The sequence below is a fragment of the Scyliorhinus torazame genome, chromosome 6 (genome assembly GCF_047496885.1).
Source record: "Scyliorhinus torazame isolate Kashiwa2021f chromosome 6, sScyTor2.1, whole genome shotgun sequence".
Classification (NCBI taxonomy): domain Eukaryota; kingdom Metazoa; phylum Chordata; class Chondrichthyes; order Carcharhiniformes; family Scyliorhinidae; genus Scyliorhinus; species Scyliorhinus torazame.
Window position 1 is genome coordinate 103,281,842 of NC_092712.1, and position 13,270 is coordinate 103,295,111.

Here is a 13,270-nt window from a genome sequence, read left to right on the forward strand (position 1 = left end):
AACACCAGGTTAAAGTCCAACAGGTTTATTTGGAATCACTAGCTTTCGGAGCGCTGCTCCTTCCTCGGGTGATGAAGGAGCTGCCTCTGAAAGCTAGTGATTCCAATTAAACCTGTTGGACTTTAACCTGGTGTTGTAAGACTTCTTACTCTGAATTACTAGTCTAGCGGCATTACCACTACGCCACCATTTCCCCAGTGTTAACGTTGCACATAAGCCTCCTTAACATAGTATCCCTACATTGCAGAAGGAGGCCATTCAGCCCATCGAGCATGCACCGACCCTTCGAATGAACACTCCACCCATTTACACTCCCCTGTCCAATCGCCATGACCCAGAACCTAACCTGGAGGTTAAGGGGCAATTTAGCATGGCCAATCCACCTAACCTGCACATCTTTGGACTGTGGGAGAAACTAGAGCACCCGGAGGAAACCCACGCAGACACTGGGAGAAGGTATAAACTCCATACAGACAGAGGCCAGAATTGGACCCAGGTTCCTGGTGTTGTGAGGCAGCAGTGCTAACCACTGTTCCAATTTACTGCCCTCTTGCCCCCTTTCTCCTTATCCCATCGGCATATCCTCTTTTTCTTTCACACTCCTATGTTTATCTAGCCTTCAGTCATGTCTATCTGTGCTAGCCACCTGAAGTACTCCTTATGGTACAGAATTCCACATTCGAACTGTTCATGGGGTAAGGGATTTTTTCCTGAATTACACATTGGATTAGCAGTGGGAGATGTGAGAAGTTTATTGGTGTAAGGTGCTTACTTTAAAGCTACAAGCTATATAGGTTAGCAAATTGAAAGGAGCTGGTTTAGCACAGGGCTAAAGAGCTGGCTTTTGAAGCAGACCAAGGCAGGCCAGCAGCATGGTTCAATTCCTGGAGCAGCCTCCCCAAACAGGCGCCGGAATGTGGCGACTAGGGGCTTTTCACTAACTTCATTTGAAGCCGACTTGTGACAATAAGCGATTTTCATTTAATTTTCAAAATGTATTCACCGTACATGGATTTTACATATGTTCTTTCAGCTTTTAGTCGTTGTGGTGTTTTACTCCACAAGCTTGTATTGATTTTTATCTTAATGTCTTCAATTCAGATTCATAGATGTCCATTTGCAGGGCGGAGGATCTCTAAATGAGAATCCTTCGTCTTTCTGGTCTTGGGTACAATGATCTTTTCATACATCGCTTTCTGTATTTTTTAGGAGTAGTTAAAACATTTGAGATGGCAACAATAAAGCAGCAAAAAAATGGAAAAGGAATGTGATTATTATTCCATTGGCAGTTTCTGATCTCAATCCTATTTGGTTGGATTTACAGTAAATAATTGATTTCAGTTGGCTAAGTTAAGAACCATTTCTCATAAGAGTTTTTTTTGTCGTTGTTGCTTAAATACATTTTTGCACCATTAAAATACATTGTTTAAATTTGCAGGTAATTTAGATCTTACTGGTCCAAAACAAGTCTTCAAAGCCGAAAACAACCCTTGGGTTACACCAATTGCTGATCAATTTCAACTAGGTGTATCCCATGTCTTTGAATATATTCGTTCTGAAACCTACAAATAGTAAGTAGTCTGATTGAAAATCACTTGATTTAAAGCTCGGCTAGTTGATTCCTGTGCAATGCTTGTAGATAAATCTAGTGCTCAGACTATTTTAGTAATGGTCTATGTGGTGCCTTTAATTTAATTCTGCTGTCTGTATCAATGTGTTTTAAGAAAAAGCATTTTTCACGATTTGGTTTACAAGCCTCTTTATTCTTATTCTGAAACTAATGATTTCCTGATTATTTCTGTTGCTTCAAAACATTTCTCATGAGTGGAATTTTTCAGCCCTTCCCACCAGCGGGTTGTTCCAGTCCCTTCAAAGGGAAGATCCCTCCGGCGACCAACGGCAAATTGTCTGCTGCCAGTAAACTGGGGGAGGTGCAGAAAATCCCACCCCCATGTTTCTTTTTAAAAAGGGTAGATTCATATTTACCACCGATGACTTTTATTTTTATCGTGCTTACCCTTCAATAAGAAATTGTTATTTAAAATCTTTCAGCTCCACGTCAAATTGATTGACATGCACTGAAGGAGAAAGTGGGTGAATGACGAAGTCGGGTAGTGCCAGGAAGCAAAAAGAATGTGGGGATGCACTCTGGTTTTTATTCATTGAGTTTCCCTCTGATAAAAATGCAGACAGCTAGAATAAAATGAAGACTTATATTTTCCTAACGTCTTTCATGTCAGCTGGAGCTCTCAAAGCACTTTACAGCCAATCAAGTACTTTTGAAATGTACCCACCTTGTTTGTAGGAAACGCAGCAGCCAATTTGCACATAGCAAACTTGCACAAACAGCAATGTGATGATGAGCAAGTAATCTGTCTTTGTAATGTTGTTTGAAGGATAAATGTTGGCCAGGACTCTAGGTATAACTCCCATGCCTCTGCCCTTTGAAGTAGGACCATGGGTTTTTGTTTACACCCATCTGAGAGGCCAGACCGATCTTGGGTTAACATCTCATTCAAAAGATGGGCCCTCCGACATCACAGCCTTCCCTCAATACTGCACTGGAGCATCAGCTATGATTATTGTGCTTAAGTCTTGGGACTCGGACTGTGCCTGTGACTCGGACACACAGTGCTACTAACCACGCCATGGCTGACACACGGCTGACAGTGAATTACCTGAGAAAGTGGTATGCGTTGACGAGCATTTTTTAGCTACAGACGAAGGGAAGGGAAGAGAAGGCAGAGGAGCTGGAATAAGCAGATTAATGGGTAAAGTTGCTTTTTCAGATTTCCCTTTATCTAATCTTTTTCAATGGTATATGATGAACTATCGTGACAGTGTAGGAGGTTGGTTGTTGGTGTGAATAGCAACAATTTTTTCCTGCAGTGGAAAATTGGGGAGAAAGTTTTGTGCACTATTGGTGATTAAATCATTGCATAATTTTGAAAGGAAAAATGACAGCTTCCAGAGATTTAATCAAAAGGATTAAATAGTCAGGCTCTTCCCCACAGAATCTACAAGAATTAGTTTTATATATGTAGATAGATTCTGCATGTAATTATCCAGTCTGGGTTGAAATGCTAACAACCTTTTGAGCTTATTAATGTAAATGTGATGAAATACAAGAGGACGAGGGGGGTGGAGAATCATTTTTATTTTTCTACTTGCAGTGCTATTTAACCTTGAACATTGGTGTATAATCACAGATCAATTAGAGGCTTGGCAATGGTTTGCACATTCAAAGAATGCTGCAGTCTCAACATTGCAACAGCTAAAGCTGCATCATTATCTGGAATTATTTTCATAATTAGTTGCAAAGTTAATGAATTTAGGATTGATAATGCCGCAGGATCTGAGGCAATTTTCCTTTGGATTTAATTAAATGGGGGAAGTCATTTGGCTGGAGCATTCAGTGCATTTGAGATCTAGGTTGAATTCCATAATTTGGAGGGTGAATCATGTTCTTGTATTTTGAAAAGATACTTTAATTTTAGAAGTTGGGAAGCTGTGTGAAAGTATTCTGTTGGATACGATACCTGACTTAGAGTTGGCAGATATCCAATCTCGCAAGAATTTGACTGAATTCTTAGAGAAAGTAAAGATTGAATGAAGGCGGTCCAGTTGAAGTATCTTGACTTTTATCATTTGTTTGATAAAATACTTAATGAACAGCCATTCAAACACCTGTTACGTTATATGAGTATTATGTTGAAATTAAAAAGAAGATGGTTATTATGGAAGTGAATTTAAATGAGGATTGGTTAAGATGAGGTTTTCTTGGAGCTTTGTACCAATCCTCTTGATGTTCAATATTTTCATTAATGGCTATTGAATCTCGTGTGACAAGGTAAACTAATTATTATGGTCTCTCTCCCAACTCTATCTCTTTTGCCTTTGTGTTACTCATTCTCACCGTTATTTTTCTGCCTTGCTTGCAGAGGGGCCATTTATGGTAGCACATGTAGGAGAAAATATGGCCTGCAACGGTTTCTTACCCCATTGTGGTGTCATAGAGTTTTACAGCACAAAAAGATAGGCTTTGGCCTATCGTGTCTGCGCCAGTTATCAAGCACCAATGTATTCTAATCCCATCTTCCAGCGCTTGTGTGCTGTGGCATTTCAAGTGCTCATCGAAATGCTTCTTAAATGTTGTGACGGTTCCCAACTTTCAGGTAGAGTTTCAGATTCCCACCACCACCTTCGGGGTGAAAAATGTTTTTTCACAAATCCCTCAATCTCCTGCCCCTTATCTTAAATCTATGCTCCCTGGTTTTTGACACTTCTACTACAGGGAAAACTTCCTTTCTATCTATGTCCCTCATAATTTTGTACACCTTGATCTGGACCCCCGTCAGCCTTCCCTGCTCTAAGGAAAACAGCACCAGCCTAACCAGCTGCTTTGGGGAGGGTTAATGAAGACACTTAGATGCAGTTTGATAAGTTATCTGAATTAGATAAGAATAGGACGCCACACAAATAAAATGTCAGGATGTATTTCTGTCCAGAGAGATGTCACTCGAGGATCAATGCACCCCTTCAAAAAGGATTCGACAAATTCCTGAGAGAAGATGATTCCAATTATAGGAGTTAATTTGTCCCTACTGCCCTCTTCCTGACTAGTGAGCAAATTATTAATGAATAGTTGTTGGCGGCAGTGATGACTCTTTCCATCACTTTGGTAATTGGCAAGATGAGGGGCGGGTTTCTCTTTCTTCTTCCCCCCCCCCCCCCCGCCCCCCCACGCCGGGTGGGAGAATCGCCGGGGCGCCGCGATCCTCCCACCCCCCTGAAACCAGCGCCACGCGATTCGCGCCGGGCCACTCGGAGAATCGCCACAAACAGCGAGCGCCGATTCTCTGTCCCGGATAGGCCAAGCAGCCGCTACGACACGACAGCTTCCCGCTGGCGCCGTCCACCCCTGGTCACTGCTGGCGTGAACTCTGCAGGAACACTGGGGGGGGGGGGCACCTGTGGGGGGGGCGGGGGGGCTCCTTGACCGGGGGCCCCTCCGATGGGGTCTGGCCTGCGATCAGGGCCTACCGATCGGCGGGTCGGCCCCAATTGCGCATACATGGGTTGGCGCGGCACACATTTGGCGCTGCGTAAGGACGCTGGAGCGGCGTGAACCGCTCCCGTGAGAAGAAAACAAACATTATTAGGGGTCTTATGGTTAATGTGCATGGCTGTGCTGTCCACTGCAAGGGCTGATGGTCTTTTCATGCCATTTCATTCATTTATTTTCTTTGAAACTGTTACACAGTCAAGGGAATACGATTCTTCTTGATTGTCTGGAATGGTTATGCAATGGATAAGTATGTATATTATGCATTTCCCTATTGCTTAAATCAAGTTTTGTTACTATAGTGGGCGATAAATAGTGTGGCCATATTAACATAGCCGCTTCAAAAGGTTCCTTTTGTTCGATTTTTGTGGCATTTTGGATGCTTGCAAGTCAGTTGGTAGCAAATGTCTGAGAACTGAAATAACTATTCTCATAGCAACATGGGAATAAATGGTTGGCTGATCACAAAATTCAGAATATACTGTACCCTCTTGTACTCTGTCACTCAATCACAATTACAGAAAAAACTGTTCTGCTCCCTCTTGAAATTGTTGACCCAATCAATCTTGTTTTCTTGGATAATTTGTCCTAAAAATTCATCTTGTAATAGTTAAATTGACATTAACTGTTCACCTTTTTTCTCCCTCCTTTCTGTTTCTCTCTCTTCTCAACCCCTTGCTGTTTATGTGCCTTGAATTAGAACTTGTGATGGTTCTAATGTATTAGGGTTCAACCTTCTCAGAATCTTGAACAGATTGAACTGAGGTGCTATTTCTCTTCTGCGAAAAGGCTCCAGGTTTTAATTGCTCCTCATAGCTTGGGTGCCTGATCCATAGTAGAATTTTAACTGTGGTTCTCTGTCCATGGCTCAGTCGATGGTACTCACACCTCTGAGTCATAAGGTTACGGGTTCAGACTTGAACACGAAAACCGGGCCTTTTTAAAAGATGTTCTTTCTTGGGTTGTGATTGTTGCTGGCAAGGCTTTAATTTATTGCCTATCTCTAATTGCCCTTGAGTTGCCTTCTTGAACCTCTGCATTACTTCTGATGTAGGGACCCCACACTGTTTGGGAGGGAATACCAAGATATTGATCCAGCAACAATGAGGGAATGGTGATATAGTTCCAAACCAGGATGATGTGCAACTTGGAATGGAACATGCTGATGGTGATGTTACCATGCATCTGCTGCCCATATTCTATTAGGTGGTGCAGTGCGTGGGTTTGGTAGGTATTTTGGACAGATCTCTCGGGGGGGGGGGGGGGGGGGGGATAGGGGAACAGCCAAATTTGTTGCACTACGGTTGGTTCTGCTGATGAGTGGAGGAATAAACAGTGTGGGTTAAGGGGATTCAATTATAAGGGGAATAGATGGGCTTTTCTGTGGCTGCAAACGCTGGTATTTTGCCTCCCTGGTGCTCGGGTCAAGGATGTCCCGGGGTGGTTACAGGACATTCTGGAGCGGGAGTGTGAAAAGCCAGTGGTAAACGTTGGTATAAACAACATAGGTTGAAAATAAAGGGATGAGGTCCTATAAGCAGAATATAGGGAGTTAGGAAGAAAGTTGAGAGTCGGACCTCAAAGGTAGTGATGTGGGAATTACTGCCAGTGACACATGCTAGTCAGAGTAAAAAAAATGATTATGTGGCTGAGGAGATGATGTGAGGGGGAGGGTTTCGGATTCCTGGGGCATTGGGACTGGTTCTCAGGGAGGTGGGACCAGTACAAGCGGGATGGGTTACAGCAGGGCAGTCCTTGGGGGGGGGGGGGGTTAAACTAATATGGCAGATGGATGTGAACCTATGTAAGGATTCAGAGCAGGGGGAATCAAGAACAAGCGAAAAAGACAGCAAGGAGAATAAGAAAAGTGATGGGCAGAGAAAACAAGGACCTGTATCAGGTAATAACACGGTGAAAAATAGTAGGGAAGGGACAAGGAATGTTAAAAGGCGGGATTCTCTTTTCCAGGGACTAAGACCCTACGCCGGTGGGAAAAACGGCACGAACCATTCCGGCGTCAACAGCCCCTGAAAGTGCGGAATTCTCCGCACGTCCGGGGGCTAGGTAGACGGCGGAGGGGTTGGCGCCGCGCCAGCCAGCGCTGAAGAGACTGCGCGAGTCCGCAGAGAATTTGCACGCGCGGAACCGTCGGCGTGTTCTGGTGCATGTGCGGGGGGCTCTCTTCTCCGCGCCGGCCATGGCGTCGCCCCCCCGGGGATTCTCTGAACCAATGGGGGGGTCGGAGAATCCCGCTGAAAAGGTTTTGTACCTGAATGCATAAGATGGGGTAAATACAATATGAAAGTAAGCCAACAGGTAACATAAAACGGACTTTAAAAGTTTCTATACGTATGTAAAGAGAAAAAGATTGATAAAAACTAATGTAGTCCCCTTACAGTCAGAAATGGGAATTTCATAGCCGGGAACAAAGAAATGGCGAGTAACTAAATTTGTACTTTGTTTCTATCTTAAAAAAGGAAGACATGAATAATATACCGGACATTCTGAGCAACACAAGTTTTAGTGAGGAGCTGAAGGAAATTAGTATTAGTAGAGGAATGGTTTTGGCAAAATTAATGGGATTGAAGGTAAATTAATCTCTAGGGCCTGATAATCTTTATCCCATCCAGTGTACTTGAGGACTTGGCCCTGGAAATAGTAGATCCATTGGTTCTCATTTTTCAAAATTCTTTGGACTCTGGAATGGTTCCTACAGATTGGAGGGTAGTTAATATAACCCCACTATTCAAAAAAAGCAGGTAGAGAGAAAACAGTGAACTATGAGCCTAATGTCTATAGTAAGGAAGTTGCTAGAGTCCATTATCAAGGATTTTGTAGCACAACATTTGGAAAGCAGTGATATAATCAGACAAAGTCAGCATGGATTTACGAAAAGAAAATCATGCTTGACAAATCTACTGGAATTCTTTGAAGATCTAACGAGTAGAGTCGACCAACGGGATCTGGTGAATGTGATTTATTTCGATTTTCAGAAGTCTCGCATAGCAGATTACATTGTAAAGTTAAAGCGCATGGGATTGCGGGTATTGTCTTGAGATGGATAGAAAGCTGGTTAGCAGACAGGAAGCAAAACGTTGGAATAAATAGTTCTTTTTCCAAATGTCAGGCAGTGACTAGTGAAGCACCACAGGGATCTGTGATAGAACCCCAATTGTTCAAGGGAGCTAAATGTATTATCTCCAAATTTGCAGATGAATGTTGGGTGGGAGGGTGAGCTGTGAGGAGGATGCAGAGATGCTTCAGTGGGATTTTGAGAGGCTGAGTGAGTGGGCATATGCATGGCAGATGCAGTATAAAGTGGATAAATGTGAGGTTATCTGCTTCAATAGGAAGGCAGGTTATTATTTGAATAAGTGTAAATTGAGAGAGGTGGATAGTCAGCGAGACCTTGGTGACTTGTTGCATCAGTTGCTGAAAGTTAAGCGTGCAGGTACAGCAGACAGTAAAGAAGGCCAATGGTATGTTGGCCTTCATAGCAGGAGGATTTGAAGTAGGAATAGGGATGTTTTACTGCAATTGTATAGGGCATTGGTGAGGCCACACCTGGAGAATTGTGTGCAGTTTAGGTTTCCTTACCTGAAGAAAGATGTTCTTGCTGTGGACGGAGTGCAGCAAAGGTTTATCAGGCTGATTTCTGGGATTGTCATACGAGGAGAAACTAGGTCAGTTAGGATTATATTTTCTATTGGAATTTAGAAGAGTGAGAGGGGATCTCATAGAAACTTATAAAATTCTAACAGGATTAGGCAGGATAGATTCAGAAAGAATGTTCTCGATTGTCAGGGTGTCCAGAGAGTGGTGAATCTGTGGAATTCACTACCAGAAAAGGTAGTTGAGGCCAAAATTTGTGTAATTTCAAGAAGAAATTAGATATAGCTCTTGGGGTTAAAGGGATAAGGAGGGAAGGCGGGATCAGGATACTGAACTTGATGATCAGCCATGATCATAAGGTCCGGGAAGACGTGCTTGTTAGGTGATTGGACATTCTGAATTCTCCCTCTGTGTATCCAAACAGGAGCCAGAGTGTGGCGACACGGGGATTTTCACCGTAAATTCATTGCAGTGGTAATGTAAGCCTACTTGTGACAATAATAAAGATTAATATTATTATAGCAGTCTCGAAGAGCTGACATGCCTCCTGCTTCTATTTTCTATGTATGACTCTTTATATGGGCCTTGGCAAATTGCTGCTGTGAACTTTTATATGGTACACACTGCTGCCGTTATATCTCTTGTGGTGACAAAGAAGGTGGAGGATAGGGTTCTGATTAAGTTGGCTGCTTTGTGCAAGATGGTGCTAAGCTTCTTTAGTGCTGTTGGATCTGCACTCATCAAGGAAAGTGGAGAATATTCTGTCAGATCCCAGACTTGTGCTTTATAGATAAATGGTGAACAGGAATTGAGTTAACCACTGCAGAATTCACAGTGTTCTTCTGGTCACATTATTTATAGTGTTAGGAGACCAGACCAGACCACAACCTTTGTTTCGATACCAGGCAAAAACAATTTTTCTCTTTGTAAAACTGTGAGGAAAGGATACTTCATCTCAGGAGTGATGACTCTGACCAATAGGTATATTTTAATTCAAACACAGAATTAACCACATTAACATCAAATAAATAGATTTACAATTAATAGTTGAGCAGTTCTTAAATAAAAGGAAAAACTTGAACATACCTATCTCCACCTGCCACTAATTCCAATTAAACAACACTATCTTTTGTGGTAAATTATAAATAAAGTTAGTAAAACAGGTTACTTGCTTATCTGTGTAGAGACATTTGGAGAGAAATCCTTATCAGAGCACTTCAGCTCAACCTAAGAGCATTTGGCAAAATAGCTGTTCAACTTAAAATCCTGTAACAGACTGCAAAACTACAGACAGACCTAGTTCCTCCATTAATTGCAACATCTGTATCACACTAAGTTCCATGACCTGCTTAGCTAGGACTAAATATAACCTGTCATAAATTATCTACTCTCCAGGGAATCTCCGGCAATCATAACAATATCCCATTAGCCCTTTATGTGTAACCAAGTAAGTGGTTGGAATGAAAGATTACCTCACCTTTTATGATTGTAATTATAGCTTTAGTAGACACACTGCCTGTATCTATTTTAAACCAGGATTTTTAATGATATTACTGCCACAAATATGAAATACAATATATATCAATTTCTACATTTATCACAATATGGCTGGACCAGCTCAGTTTTTGATCAGTGGTAACTGCCAGGATGATATTAGTGGGGATTCAGCAATGGTAAGGCCATTGTATGTAATGGGGAAATCATTAGATTCTCTCTTGTTAAATATATTTCCTGTCTGACACTTGTCTTGCAAATATTACTTGCCACTTGGTAGCCCAATCCTGAATGTTGTCCAGGGTATTGTTGCATATGGCTGCTTCAGTGCCTGAGGATTTGCAAATGGTACTAAACCATGTGCAATCATCAGGAAACATGGTAAATTCTGACATTATGATGAAGGCAAGGCCATTCATTAAGCAGCTGAAGACGGTTGGACTTCGAACACTATACGAAGGAACTCCTGCAACAATGTCAATGGCCCGACACTGGTGTAGTAGTGAGCGAGTGCTGCTCTGTCAGAGGTGCCACCCTTTGAATGAAATGTTGCACCAAGGACACTTCTGCCTTCTTGGGTGGATGTAAAAGATCCTGTGGCACAATTTCAAATAAGAGCAGATGCGTTATCCGCTGTGAGCTGGCAAATATTTATCCCTCAATCGATATTACAAAAACAGATTATCTAGTCATTATCTCATTGCTTTTTATGTGAGTTTGTCATGTGCAACTTGGCTGCCTCTTTTCCTGTAGAACAACTGACAACACTTCACAAGAATTGTGAATTGCTTGAGACATAGGGTGGTCATCAAACGCGCTATATAATTGCAAGTCTGCATTTTGGTACTACCTACAGAATCAATATAACACTTTGGGGGTGAAATTGGTCAACACTAAGACTGCAGAACAAAATTGTAGTAAATTAGCAGTCTGTTATACACTATGCTATTTTTATTTTCCATTGACTTGGAAAATATTCACAATGTTTAATTTTAAACCAAATAAAAGCAGCAGTGAGAGGGGAAACGAGTCTCCAAAAACAGATTGAACTATCACCTGTGAAGTTGATGGAAAGAAAATTGGCCATGCTGCAAAACTGCCAATTTGTTACAGGTCTATTTTGTGCTGCTGGTGGAGATCATTTTCACCTCCTGTTTATGTTGGCTACATTGTACAGTATGAGATCCTAATTAACAGCATTTCCCTGATATTTAAAGAGGTTGAGAATTTGGGCCAGGACGTAGGGAGTTATGGAAGGGAAACCGAGAGGTACGGTTTTTCTAACATCATGGAGTTCTTGACTGCAACATTTTAAAAATTGCCCCTCCCCCTGTCCTAACGTTTCCCACCCAACAGCCAACCTGATTGGCTGCCTGTCACATGGGAAAGCTTGCGGCAGGTGGCCATATGAACAGTAGGTAGGAAGGGAGGTGTTCCATTCAGTAAGGGAATTTAGTGGCGGGGAAGGGTGCAATATTACGTGTGGTTGGGAGGACTAGGGGAAATATCACGTTGGGAGGTGCTAGTTGAGGAAGGGAAGAAGGTCTGGCATGGAAGGTGCACGAGGTGAGAGTGGTCAAGATGGGGGAGACATTATTGGGGTGAGAGTGGGGTGGGGGGAATTGGGGGAGAGGTCATGGGGGAGTTTGGTTATGGTGGGGAGAAGCACATGATCAGAGGTGGTATTGGAATACAGTGTGATCAAGGCGGCATGGTGGCGCAGTGGTTAGCACTGATGCCTAAGGCGCTGAGGACCCAGGTTCAATCCCGGCCCTGGGTTACGGTCCATGTGGAGTTGCACATTCTCCCCGTGTCTGCATGGGTTTCACCCCCAAAACCCAAAGATGTACAGGGTAGGTGGATTGGCCACACTAAATTGCCCCTTAATTGGGAAAAAAAATGACTGGATGCTCCTAAATTTATTTTAAAAAAGGAATACAGTGTGATCAATTCTAAAAAGTCATGAGCACAAATTATGATATGGAGAGGTGGAATGGTGGTCATGGGATAGTGTCGAGCGGACTAACTGGAGGGAGGGGGGGGGGGGGGGGGTTTACAAACAAGGTTGCTGGGCCAACAACAGGTAACACTCCAGCTCCTCTTGGCCCACTAGCAGTGTAGTGCTTGCCTTATGTATCCTGATATCCCAAGATCAGGGTAACCCAACTGATATAAAGTTAAAAATAAAAGCTTGTTCAAATGAAGTAGAGCAATGTCCTTTTCGAAGCTGTTACTGAGTGATGCACCTCCTGAGAGTGGAACCTTCTTTGAAATCAGAAGTCAGTGGGTCTGAGTAGATTTGGAGTCAAATTTGATAATTTCTCGTTTTAACTTGTCACTCGCCCTGAAACACCCATCTTTGGGGTCAGAATTATCCCCATGTAATCCATATCCTGTCCTTGATTAATAATTCCTTCCTCGATGAAGTTTAATTCTGCAACTCCGAATTCTTCAAAATAATTTTCCCATCACTGAGTTTTGGCTGACTGGCCTGTAGTTACTCAGTTCATAAGAACATAAGAACTAGGAGCAGGAGTAGGCCATCTGGCCCCTCGAGCCTGCTCCGCCATTCAATGAGATCATGGCTGATCTTTTGTGGACTCAGCTCTACTTTCTGGCCCGAACACCATAACCCTTAATCCCTTTATTCTTCAAAAAACTATCTATCTTTATCTTAAAAACATTTAATGAAGGAGCCTCTACTGCTTCACTGGGCAAGGAATTCCATAGATTCACAACCCTTTGGGTGAAGAAGTTCCTCCTAAACTCAGTCCTAAATCTACTTCCCCTTATTTTGAGGCTATGCCCCCTAGTTCTGCTTTCACCCGCCAGTGGAAACAACCTGCCCGCATCTATCCTATCTATTCCCTTCATAATCTTATATGTTTCTATAAGATCCCCCCTCATCCTTCTAAATTCCAACGAGTACAGTCCCAGTCTACTCAACCTCTCCTCGTAATCCAACCCCTTCAGCTCTGGGATTAACCTAGTGAATCTCCTCTGCACACCCTCCAGTGCCAGTACGTCCTTTCTCAAGTAAGGAGACCAAAACTGAACACAATACTCCAGGTGTGGCCTCACTAACACCTTATACAATTG

General features: G+C 42.7%; 2 protein-coding genes across 3 annotated transcripts in view; both read left to right on the forward strand.

Annotated features, from left to right (window-relative positions):
- The window catches only part of LOC140424925 (ras suppressor protein 1), a 153,945-nt gene extending 152,350 nt beyond the window's left edge, over positions 1 to 1,595 (forward strand). For both annotated transcript variants that reach the window (XM_072508597.1, XM_072508598.1), the window contains exon 8: positions 1,439 to 1,595. In XM_072508597.1, the coding sequence (XP_072364698.1) occupies positions 1,439 to 1,572 (134 nt within the window). In that variant the 3' untranslated portion in view covers positions 1,573 to 1,595. The remainder of the gene's footprint in view (positions 1 to 1,438) is intronic.
- Positions 1,596 to 10,281: 8,686 nt separating this feature from the next.
- The window catches only part of LOC140425849 (ras suppressor protein 1-like), a 204,281-nt gene continuing 201,292 nt past the window's right edge, over positions 10,282 to 13,270 (forward strand). Inside the window, exon 1 of the mRNA XM_072510234.1 lies at positions 10,282 to 10,350. Within this exon, the coding sequence (XP_072366335.1) occupies positions 10,282 to 10,350 (69 nt within the window). The remainder of the gene's footprint in view (positions 10,351 to 13,270) is intronic.